Genomic DNA, 13,097 nt, shown 5'->3' on the forward strand with positions numbered 1-13,097 from the left:
GAATTTTAGGAAGTAGTTATTTTTTTTGCTCACTGCCTTTAGCACTAAAACCTCACTACCAGTTACTCTCTTCTGGGAAGTCTATCCTACCAGAAAAAGAAAGGACATGACAGATCAGTAGGCATACTGATCTATCACACAGTACAAAACAGAGTCACAGTACTCAATGAAAATGTGGAAGTCTGAACTCTTAAAAAATATATACAGTTACCTGCATTTCAGTTTTAGCTTAACTATCACTTCCAAATAGAATACACAGTTGACAAATGGGTTTGTGAATAAAATCATAAATGGGAAACACACTGACCCTTTGGGAAATGTTTTATGGATTTCCATGCATTTTGGTATAGAATGTCTCTTTTCAAGTCATGTTTACATGAAAATTTATGGAATGTCAATTACAAGTCTGGAACCAAGGCAGTGCTCAAAAATTTTAAGTGTTTCTCACTTTGCATGAAGTAGCCCCAGCCTCGTGTATATAAAAATTTTTCAGAAAATAGATGAGATTTCTTCTGAGTAGCTTAAATGTGTCTGGTACTATTGGCAACAGAATTTGTATGCCAATCCCATAACTGACCCACTCCAGTCTTAGACTCCAATAACAAGGCACACTGGTGAATAATTCTTGAGGTCTTGATGAAACAGCCATCCTCAGGAAAGACTTTACCTGCAGTGATGTGCTCTGTCTGGTTTGATGCTACAACACTTTGGGCACTTGTAAACCACCTGTCCTGGCTTTAGCTGTAAACTCTCGATGAACTCTTTTGTGGCATTACCTTTGGGTACAGCACCCTGCAGAAAAAAAAAAAAAAACAAACCAGGAGATTAGCTTGTGGACATTACAGCTGCTAAGAACAGCAGACTGACTTAAAACTATGGGAGGGGAAGGAAAAGAAAAATAAATAAAAACTTGCCTAAGATCAATAGAGTTTCAAGAAGAGCAAGAATATTCAGAAAATAAACTTAAATGTGGTCTTAAAATATGGAACCACGAACCCACACATCATCTTGGTGGGGCTCTTTTTGTTTATTTTAAAACATCAGTAAACCTCCACTTAAGCAATTAATTTTTTGTAGTCCTACAGTGACCTTAAAATATTAAGAATCCTAATCCTTCTTTTCACATCAACAAATTTATCATGTCAGTGTTTCCTATCACAAACTGAAAAAGTGCAGATGCTTTATGCCAGTAGAAGCAGCTTCTTCTGAAGTATCATTGTGTATGCTAAGAGTTACTGGTAAACAACTCATGTATTTATAGTTATGCTTCCATTGTGTATTTCTTAATTAAGGTTTAACATTCAAATAGTGAACACTAAAATTGTCACACCTGAATAAGACCAGGTAAAACATTCTTAGCTGTGCAATTTCCACTTCAAAATATATCTTTAAATAGGTAACATATCGCTACTACAGGAGCCCAAGTTCATGAGTTTCCAGTCTTTATAGGGACAAAAATTTCCTTAAAAAAGCCCCAAAAACCAAACAAACAACAACCAAAAAACAAACCAAAGAAATTCCCTCTGCTCAAAAAAAAAAAAAAGCCATGAAACATGGTATAGGAAATCACTGCTGGTACATTGGTACAATTTACTTCTGTGAATTTAAGGGTTTTTAAATTTAAATAAAAACAGAAATGCAATATTTCAATAGATTTCTGATTAAACAGACTCCTTTTAATACATCTATACAACCTCCTAACACCAATAAACAGGAATGATACATGAGTGAGAGAACTGCTCCTTAAAGCAGTAGTATAAGGCTTTTTTAAGCAGTCTTCTGGGGGGGTGGTTCCCACAAACTCCCAACAGCCTTGACTAATTTAAAAATTACCAAAACCAATTTCCACAAAATGCCACTACTCATGTTCTCTTTCATCACTATGCAGCAAAGCTCAAAATTTTAGGAATGTTTTTAGTAAAGACCCATTGGAAGCAGTTCCTGAAATGCAGGATACACACAATCAATTGCAAAGAACTGAGTTGTCAATTTATTTATAAATAAGAATTCTGCTTGTTTGTCTGAGCAATGCTTTCTGTTTCATTCTGATCCTACATATGCTCCTGGTTCCCCATGTCCTGGAAACTTCTTTAATCCCAGATTCACTGTCTGCCAGATGTTAGTGCATCCCTTCTCTGTATCTTCCCTCCTGTATTTTATTTAGCTGAATTCCTCATTAAAAAAATGGAACAATATCCCACTGTCTCTCCATCCACATACATAAATCCCACATCACACTAGGAATTAATGTATATTTTCCCGATTACTCTCAACAGAGATTGTATCTGATTCTCCAACACTGCCTGCCTAGGCCCATTTCAAAATACAGCTTTTGTTTCACAAGAACTGCTGCTAACTCTGCAAAATAATTCCAGTGACCTGAAGGTCCCTAAGCATAGAAATCACACAACATTCGATAATTAACAACCACCCTTAGGATACAAACTATTTAACAAACTGTCGCAACCCTGTATTTGGTGATCAGAAGTTTCAGAGGCTAAACTACGGCTTTCACTTCTGCCCAGCAGCAGTAGCATGCAATTCAACAGTCTTTACCACAAACTGTGAGATTACTCCAAATCAAGCCATTTCTGCAGTGCTGTGGCTTCTGGAAGGGCTAGAATCTAAGAAACAAAGATTATACTGAAGTCTTAACAGCACCTAACAAGGGTTTCAAGGGGGAAATAACATTTGGAAGGGACAGAATATCAGAGGCACACCACCACTCCCAACAGCAACAGGAACATTTGTGAGGAAGGAGACAGGAGAAGTCTAAGCTTGTCTTTCCTTCCACTGACTAGTGGAGATGGGGTTTTGAACTGAGGCTACTGTCCAGAGGTTATTAAGCAAAATGAACCACCACAGGCCATTCAGAATTAGCATCATGGTGCTAAAATTTATCTTGTCACAAACTGAAAGATGAGAAAGCAGGAGATTTGATCTCTCAAAACCAGGTCCTACGGATATATACACGGGGATCTCATAAATCTGATGCTTCCCAACTTGCCTAAGAACTGTCAGCTCTTAGCATGTTCAGACCATATTTGTTTCAACATTGTCCAATACACTCAACAAAACCAGTAGAATGAGAGATGGTAACACAGCCTTTCAAAACAACACATGTTCTGCTCCATTCTGCTGAAGCAATACTTGCCAAGGCAGACAACCAAGACCAGCTTTTCCAGCTTTCCTGTTTGCCAAGACACAACAAGCCACAAACATGAGATCTGCCACTGGAGAGAAAACAGCACCAGGGAGAAACACTCTTCTTCCCAGTGCAGAAAGAGGAGGTGCTCACACACCAGGAATCTAATGTTGGGTCCTTGACTTTGCATCCAACTTGAGTGGGATGAGACATTAGCATACCACATCAGCAGCCTCACTCAGCAAGCTGACACAAAAAAGTTACTTAAATTTGCCACTCACTCAGCAACTGAGTTACCCAACATCTAGCAGACAAGAAAAAGACGGTCTGTTTCTTTCCGAGACACACAGAGAGAGGTGTATACTTACTGGATCTGTCAGCATAGCACGAAAATGTGAAGCCAAAGCGAGGAAAGCCAAGGTGTTGAACAGTGTGCCATTGATGACACTATAAACATAATCTCTCGATGGAACTAGCATGACAAGAAGGACTACAAAGTCGGCATAGAACACCAGCATCCAGGTAACGACAGCACATGCAATACCACAGCCATCTCGAATAAACCACATTGTTCCCAGGGAAGCGCGGCTAGGAGGTGGAACACACTTTTCCGGCTGGAGGTATTCAGGTGTCCTTTCAATATCTCTGAAGCGGTGGACTGGAGTGATCATCATAGGCTATTATGTCCATACTTGCACCTGAAAGAGAGTCAGAAACCGTGCTCACTGTTCTGCAGATATCCAGATGGTCATCACACACACAGGAAAATTGCAGCAAGTGAAATGAAAAAGCAAAAAAGGTAAATACATCAAACACAAAATAATGGATTGGGAAACCACACTCCTGTGCTTATCGGAACACTCCTTATTCAGAAGACTCTAAGTGCTTTTAAGAAGTGCTTAATTACACACTAGGTCTACCTGTGTGTCACCTATACCTCCCTAAGTAGAAAGGCAACAAGCTTTTTAATGAAAAAAAAGTCATCAGGTAGGAGCCAACAGGAGTTGCCACAACAGGAGCCAAAGGAAGAACTCGGCACTGCTATGGGAGGGGAGAAGAGAAAGTCCTGGCACAGCTGACAGGGTCCCTTTTTGCTGCTTTGGATTTGGGGAAGGGTCTTTCCTACACATACTGTGAAACTTAGCAAGTGGAAGAGGTTTCCTCTCTCCTTACCCACTAACTCCCAGCTTTGGGGTAAAAGTGCAAAAACAAACAGCTGTACATTTAGATTTGCAGGAACTGATTAAGAAGTAACCCAGAAAAGATCTCGACAGGAACTTCTAGTCTTTGCTGGAGGACATAGTTTCCCAACAACAACAGTCTCCCACTGTTATCTCCTCCTCTGGCCTTACATCCCTTGGAAGTCTTCTGCTTTGCCATGTCTCTCCCTCCATTTTTGCTCCATCCCTCAATGGAAGTTGTTTTGCCTCTCCTTTATGATTTCCAGCCAAATCCACTCTACTGTAGCAAGAGCACCAACATAGACATTGCACTGATATTGCTGGAGAGTCCTCTCCTTTCCAGCTCTGCGGACACCTTGTCTGCCCAGATGGTAAGAGCCATCTTAGAACCAGGAACAGTAATGCTCCAGGTATGTGCTATGCTTGTGTAGTTTCAATGTAACTCCCACCAAATGTAGGCATTTCAGAAAACAGAGAAGGTGCTCCTAGGTCTTTGGCAAGGGATCAATCCATTTACACTCAATCCATCCACCACTCAATGTCAGAGCACACCTGGAATGCTACACTTTGAAAGCAGCTCTTTACACAACCTCTTCTAAAGACACTTCTACTGAGTATTTGCTCAGTGCTCTAAATGCTTCATAACACTACACCCTCTAACGACCCACCTTGTACAAAAATGGCTGCAGCAATTCTATTACCAAATACACTGAATTGCATATCCCTGAATGGAAGGCATCAGCCTCCTGCTATTTCAAAATGTAAGACTTATTCTCATGGCTTTGCAAAAAAAGAATGTTCATTATTGCCATAAAACTTCAGAGAAAACAGTCACCAAAAATATGTTTTCAGCCAAAAAATTATTTGAGCACACTAAAGCTATTTTTGTCTATAGTTGTTTAAAATTTTATATATTTTACAGAAAACATAGTAAGAGAATTGCAGGAATCCCTAGGATTTCAAACTTTCCTCCAAATTTTATGGCTAAGTTCTGCCAAGTACAAGAAGAAAGCTCTACTCCACCTAACACCTAACCTAAATGGAGATGTCCCTATGCCAGCAGGGAAGGAGAGGATATTTTACTTTCCAGTTTTTATTTTAAGACCAAATTCATAAAAGGACAATTATTCTTTCATGGCCAAAGTTTATTAATGAGCAGGATGATTAACTACATCCAAGCACAAAAGTGATGAGCTTTGGTTGTGCCTGAGTGCGAGTGACACAAAGAGAGGCACTGGAACTGCTGTGGCCACAGTGAGAGGCAAAAGCCAGGAGCACAAACTTCCTAGGTGCACAGAAGCAGATGAACTAGACCATTTACAATATTTGCTTTCTAACACAACTCATATAAATAAACTAGGAGAATTAGGTATTTTCTTATCTTCCCACTTTGAGCATTTAATATGCTGCCAAGCAAGTTTAAGATGGTTTATGAATCTGAAGAAAGTCACATAGATTAACATTAAAGCATATCAGTCTTGTATTTATACACACATCACACAGAACAGAAATATCAAGATGAAAATGTCCTTGTGAGGATGACGTTTACTTTGGCAAGAAAAAAGCCCACAACAAAAAACTCACTCCTCATTCACAAAATTCACACAACACATTGTAATTGCTCTGTATTATAGCCACAGCTGTAATTTAGCCTCCTAATTCCTGATATTTAGGAAGACAAGCTATGCAATTTTCATAAAAAGTGATTACCCAAACAATCTGGCAGCCTAACTTCAGATAAATCTATACCTACTAGTACATGCATACCTTTTCTCCTGTTTTTCACAATTTCTGTAAAGATAATTGTGTATTCATACATTTACACAGACTTAACAAGTATTTCTAACATTTAATTCCTCCACTCTCTCAAAGAAACAGGTTAACCTTCACTGCGTTGTTTAATAATCTTATTAAAATTGCTAACCATGCTTGGCAGCTCAAAATAAAACTGACATAATTAAAGACTCACATCTGACAACAGTGTTTAGTTGACAAGAACATCACATTACACTAAAAAGTAAGAAAGAAAACTGTAATTTAGGTGTTGAATTTTCATTTGAAAGTTCAGACTTGACACATGAGGTGCAGCAAGAAGCTGGGCCAGTCCTGAAAAAAACTCTCATTTGCCTAGACTCTGAGCCATTTTTCCCCCCTAAGGTTTTGTATCCCAAAGCAAAGGAATCAAACAGCCACAGGAAAAGCAAATTCGTATTTAACAAAGGAATCAGTTTGACAAGTCACCTTAAGGTCAGTATTAGCAAAGACTGACTGAAAGCTGAACAAATACACAAGTGATTAAGCTGTGGGTTTAGTCCTGAACAGCACACTTCAGGAGTGAAATAAAAATTAATCTCTCTTGCAAGTGCAGGAAGTGGTTTCACTTCAACAAAAGTTCTACAGCTCTCTTCCAGAAATATTATTGAGCTAAACTGGGGAAAAAATAAGAAAAATCTATTGCTCTGTCTGAGGAGAAACGGGAAGGAGCCCTGAGGCTCCCTCAGTCTGAAAGTCTGGACACTCATTCCTGCAGTGAGTTAAGAGGATAGAGTACAGGCCCTTGATTACAGCTGGAGGACAATTTTGTTATTTAATGTACTCTGCCATTTAATGCTTGCTTTCGAGGCCTCATTAGGCAACAAAATAAATCAGTACATAAACACCACACATTGTTTGAGAAATACATAGGTGTTATAGTGTTCATTATCTTAAGAGTCAAGCTATAGGGCCTTAAGAGTCTCATCTTCTCTCCTACATGACCTGGCTAGTGGGGGTTTTTAAATTCCTAGTTCTTACATACACAGACATCTGTTTTGGTTTATGTTGTCCAGTTTGGTGTTTTCAGATAAATAACACAACCACAAAAAAAAAAAAAAAAAAAAAAAGGTTGTATCAGGGTGGAAGCAGTAACTTGCCCTAACTGGTTTGCCCTTCAATCGTGCTGCATATGAAAATAATTTATAATACAGATGGAATATGTCAGCTCCTCCTGCTCTGGAGCAAACAATATGTAAACAATGTAGGCAAAGGGCTTAAGGACTTAATCTTACAAGAGAGGCCAGTAGGTACGTGTGAGATACAATGATAACAAACTCATCAATTCAGCTTAACGATGTGACAAAGAAAAGACCTTTCCTTAACTGGAAGGCATTTGGCAATACAGGAACAATCCAAAAACATGTAATGCATACGTTAGAAATGTAAACAAAGCAAATAAAAATCCACTTCCTGCTACAATGAACACTTTAAATATGCTATTACACCCTATATAAACTATCATTCTACCTGCCAGAAGCCATGTAAAAAAATTTGCTTTTTAACGGCCTGTGATGACCAAAGAATGTGCTAAGAATGTACAAACAAATTATGTGGGCCTTCACCCAATAAGTACCTGAAAGCTACCTGAGGTTTTGATTTAAACTTAGAGCAAGCTTAAAACCACCATCATCGTGAACCCGCTGATTTTCATGTAATTATTCATGTTAGTGAAGTCAAGCACAAGGGTATGACTTGCAGAGCTACAGCATTACTATGTACATTGCAACCATTTCCTCTATTACAACTCCATTAACACTGACCTTTGGGAAGAGGTTACATTTTCATTCTGTCACATGAACAAAGTGAATTTCAAGTTCTGAAAATTACATGAAAACAACACTGGGGGAAAAAGAATAAAAAGAAGACAGATCAGGGCAGACCATGGACTTTTTTAGGTTTTTCAGTTTGGTTGTTATTTCCTTTAAAGAAATACTTCTGAACAGCTTTTATGACACACAAAGTACCCTGAGAGCTGACAAACAACACTAAAGTTAAATTTTTATCATCAAAAGGAAGCATACTAGATTCACAACAAAAGTAGGCAATCTAGATCCAATCTAGATGTCCTTTTATACAAAATCAACCAGCTCCAGACAGATAAAATGAAACTGCATGAGAATTAATTTTCAAGTTTATTTCATTTTTCTTTACATAAAACTGCATATATTAAAACACTGCATATTTAATCTTCCTTTGCAAGAGATGTAAGAGAAGGTGAGTTTCCTAACTAAAAGTGTTTCTACCTATGCTTCTCCTGCCACCTTTCCATGCAGCCAAAACCTAACAAGCCTGGGAAAGCTTGCAAAAGCAGAGATAAGAAAATATCAGTATTTATATGTATTTTCCTAATGGCTCCTGTAAGGCCTAAAAAGCTTTATCTGATTTGCAGGAGTGCAACAAAACAGGCCAGCTATGCTGAGAATTTTTGGCAGCCTACTGCAGATTCATCCAGATATCAGTCAGCATGGCAGTTTCCAACCTCAGGTTTACAAAACCCTGGAGGGTCAATGGGACATTGCTAACAGATCTGTGAAAGGCAGCTAAAAAAAGCAAACCTATTATTAGCAGGCTCAAATTTGCTACAGAGAGCTGTACTTCCACTGAAATACTTCCAGGACTCCACACATGGTTTAAAAAAAACAAACAACAAACAAAACAAACTCCATCCCGATTTGGGCTGAAAACCCAAACGGGTAAAAGCCTAATCTTGGGTTACAATGGCAAAGGCAACGGGGAAGAAGCAGGCACGGAAGTTAGCTCTGTGCCTACAGGACACCCCATGACTCAGATCAAATTATCACAGGGCAAAGTCGGCGCTGCCAACCCTCCTCCAGCCACCCCAAGAGCAGAGAACAGGACTGTGCCTACCACAGATACTTTTTAATTTTTCTCCTGGAAATTCAAGCTACATTAAGGAGTATAGTTACAGCCTAAATACTACATTACCAGCTATGCATCTGCTTTTAGCAAAAGGCTCACAAACATCTCAAGATTCTCCTGAATCCTCTGGTTCCTGAAGTCAGGCAATTTCAACACTTTCAGTTCCCATAAAAAGAAAAATGGCATATAGAAATCTTTAAAAAAATTACAAAGCTTAAAATAAATTTGTGTTTCCTGAGGGTAAATGCACAGGCTTGGATCACCTCCCTTGAAAAGGGTAATATAGAGCACCTAAAACCAGATGGGAACCAATTTATAGCATTTTTCCTATACATGGAGTAAGTGGCTGCATTACAATGCTTTACAGTAATTGTTTACGAAACTGTTTATAACATCAACTATTTTCATGTTATTTTCTATTTTTATTTCTTACTTCAAAGAGGTCACATATGAACAAGAACTTTGTAAAAATGGCTCATACTAAAATCATACTTTCATTATTTTTATTAGAAGTATCTTATTAGATGGGAAGATTTAATTGAAGTCTTGCCTTCCTGAAGAACACATTTGAATAGGAGTTCAAATACACAGAGGGAACTTCTCCCTAAGGAGAGAAAGGGGAGGAGAAAATTACCTCAAAGATGTCTGTCTTATCTAAAAACTCCATCCTGAGGGCTTGGATTGGGCTGAGAGTGACAGCCTCAAAAGAGATGCAGCCACATAAGGCACAAACCCTTCAGTCCTCCTCTAATTTACATCAGTGTAGACAAGAAGCAACTTCAACAATGCCAAAGGAATTCCATTAGTAGAACTGAAAGGAAAATAAGGCCATGTTTTCTGAATTACAAATACAGGGGTTTCCCTAGCTTGATGCTTGTCATATGCAGTCTCTCAGGGCAGATGGTAACAGCTTCCTGGTGAATGTCTGTATCATTTCTGTTTAACTAATGGGCATGTATTGTATAAATAAATTATAATGCAATAAAGACTGACCTAAGAGTCTCAGTTATCTGGTGACTGCACCCCCACCAAAAGGCCTGTCAGCTGCTAGCCTGAGCAAAGAAGAGCAAAGACAATGTAGTTACTGTCCAAGGTACAAGAACACTGGACCACTATGGATGAGTGACAAAATTGGGGCAACATGTAGAAACAGAGCACAAATCACAGGGGCACCAAGACTGAGGTCAGACTTGGATCTGACTTGGTCTGATCACAAAGGTAGTGATCTTAATAAGTCTTTCATCAGAGACAGAAGGTACTTTATAAAACCGTCATTAAATAATGAAACATTATAAAATAACTGGTGAGTTTTTAACTATCAGAGCTGCAAGGAGAACAGAGAAATTCTGTCACTCCAATCTCACAGTTTCCCAACAGACCAAATACACACAAGCTACTTAACCTATGTCAAAAGAGAAATATTAATCCTGAACATAACATCTTTGATGCACTGCCACCTATCTAAAGTTAAGCATTGGAAGGAAAGAGCAATCTTTCAGGAAAGACTGCACCAGGAAACAGAAAACAGATGGGGATGTCATGCTTTCCCACAGCATTGCAGTTATCCTGAATGCACAGCCTTATGAGAGACAAAACAGGAGAAGCTGTCCTGGTCTTCTAGACAGCTTTGCAATTTACATGCTGACTCAGGACTTTAAATAGCAAGCCACTGGATTAGGGGAATGTAAATTCTCAATTTGTCCATTATCAAGTTTTTTTGTTTTCTTTTTTAAGGAAGACAAAAATTAAAGGGGAAGGTTTATCTACAAAACTGGTACTATTTTTAGCTGCAATTTAAAAAACTACACAACTTTCACAGCATAAGGAATATGTTTTGCAGAGCAGGAAAAGAGCTGCAATTTTAATCATAATAAGAAGCTGGCAGAAACCCTCTAGTCTAAAACAATATTCTGACCACTATCCGTCAAGGCAGAAAGAGCACTGTAACTATCGGACATACATTTTCATTCAAGATGGTCTATCACAGGATTTGTTTCTCACCTGCTTTTGCTACAGCCCCCCCCCCCCTTTACAAGCACAAAGAAGACACTCATTCCCTGATTTTATTCCCCTGCCTATAGTTTATCACTCTGCCTTACCACATAGGGGTAAGTAAAGATGTAGGTATGAAGGCTGTAAGGCATTTAGATTTTAAATCTACATAATACACTTAAGCAGATCCCTAAGCAAACTACAGAGAGTGCACAGGGCATACATTAAAAAAGCACATTAACAATACAGAGACCAAAAAATTATCACCTCTATCCTGCAAAGTTAAATTCAGAACTAGAAGAAGAACCATGCTGCTACTTCAGAGAACTGGAAAAACCTGCAGGTTCAAAGCTGCTGTAGGTTATAGCTTTTGAAACATAGAAAAGAACATATGAGTTGACAAACTAACCATTCCTTGTTTTGTTAACTTTAGCACTGGGAAGCAGAAGGGATCCTAGCTGCCATAAAAAAATACAGTTTCTGTGTGTAAACCTTAATTTTCCTGTCTTCTGAAACACAAGAGAGTTCAAGACAAGACTAGCTTCCATAAATAATATCTTCCTTATCTATTCTGTGCTATATTGGACATCAGTATTCAAGTGACCACTGCAAAGAACAAAGACGCGTATCACATTACTACCGTTATCACCTGCTACAACCCTCTCTGTATCTATGGTATGATACTATTGCCTTCCCACTAAGTCTGTATGTGTCTTTTTTTACCTTTTTTTTTTTTTCCAATAGCACAGTACTTTACTCACTCACACTGTTTCAGCTTCAGCCCACTTGTTTTAACTTCTGCATGCTGCACCACATTTAAGATGGGTCGCCCCATCAATTCTGCATTCTTGCAAAACTCACAACTGAACACGACAAACACACCATCCACCACCAGCTCAGGAACAGACACATTAACAAGGGCTTTGCATTTCCTCTCATTCAACATTCCTATATTGTCAAAGGATCTTAACAGTGAGTCTTCTGTGTCCTTCTTTTACTTGCTGTTTTACTTGCTCCTGGAATAGTGTTTCCCAACATGTTTCTAGCTAAGCACTGCTGCTGTAACCTTCCCTCTCATTTCCTTACTTTCCCATGCCTATGCTCTCTTTCTTTCCGCCACCCCCTCCCCCCTTGCATTCCTACCTCTTCTCCTGTAAACCACAGGTTCTGTATGGCCACCGTGTAACCGGGTGGTGCAAAGAGATATGGGGTGATAAGCCTAGACAAATCTCTCACTCCAGTCTCCAGAAACAGTCCCAAGCAGCCCTCAAGCTGGGGGCACAGCAAGAAGCAGGCAACAGGCATTAACACGCCAGTGCTCCTATGCAGTGAGCCAGCACCTAGCTGCACCTTGCTTCTAACACCTTGCACCTCAGTAGTAGGGAACTGCTGCCATATTAGGAGGTCTTTGGCACCCACACCCTACAGACAAGCTGGCTCACTCTTTCGGACTCCCTCTCAAAAGGACAATGTGTGAAGTGTTATTGGCAGACTTGCTGCACTGCAGCTCCAGGCAAGGGCTATCTTCTTTCCTTATCACCTGCACAACCCAGGAAACACACAACTTAAATTAGGAAAGCTTTAACTTCTCATTTTCTTGAACACAACCCAAAGCTTTAGATCAGTTACATGCACAGGTTAAATATGATGTTCCAGGTACAATCAGTCACATTTAGTCTGCTTCAACCAGATAAGCACAGCATGGGGGAAATAAAAACTGACAACAAGCTATTCTGTTATGTCATATTTTACATTATCTGCTGTCTTCTGTAAGGAAGGCAGAAAAGCTGTATTCCCAAATACTGCCCTAAGAAAAAGGTCATGTCTATACTGCAGAGGGATCAGAGAAAAGCATAAGCTCAGCCAACTAACATCTACAGAGACTGGCTGAGCTACAGCCAGTCATTTTCAGAGTTACACCACTATGGGTGCCCATTTAATCTCCTCTAGCGGGGAGAGATGCCCTGTTACAGATGTATGGGAAATGTCTGCACAGAAAAACTGGATCCATGAGCAAGTCTTCCTGAAATAATACAACACATAGGTTTAAACTGCATGGACTGTGAAACAATGCTGGCTCCCGT

The 13,097-nt window shown here is 39.3% G+C and overlaps 1 protein-coding gene across 2 annotated transcripts in view; it reads right to left on the reverse strand.

Moving 5' to 3' along the window:
- ZDHHC3 (zinc finger DHHC-type palmitoyltransferase 3) overlaps positions 1 to 13,097 on the reverse strand; it is a 31,072-nt gene that overhangs the window by 15,862 nt on the left and 2,113 nt on the right. For both annotated transcript variants that reach the window (XM_062509585.1, XM_062509592.1), the window contains exons 2-3: positions 3,514 to 3,843; positions 668 to 792 (exon numbers count right to left, since the gene is read on the reverse strand). In XM_062509585.1, the coding sequence (XP_062365569.1) occupies positions 668 to 792; positions 3,514 to 3,819 (431 nt within the window). In that variant the 5' untranslated portion in view covers positions 3,820 to 3,843. The remainder of the gene's footprint in view (positions 1 to 667; positions 793 to 3,513; positions 3,844 to 13,097) is intronic.

This window comes from Cinclus cinclus, chromosome 1 (genome assembly GCF_963662255.1).
Source record: "Cinclus cinclus chromosome 1, bCinCin1.1, whole genome shotgun sequence".
In the NCBI taxonomy this organism is placed as follows: Eukaryota; Metazoa; Chordata; class Aves; order Passeriformes; family Cinclidae; genus Cinclus; species Cinclus cinclus.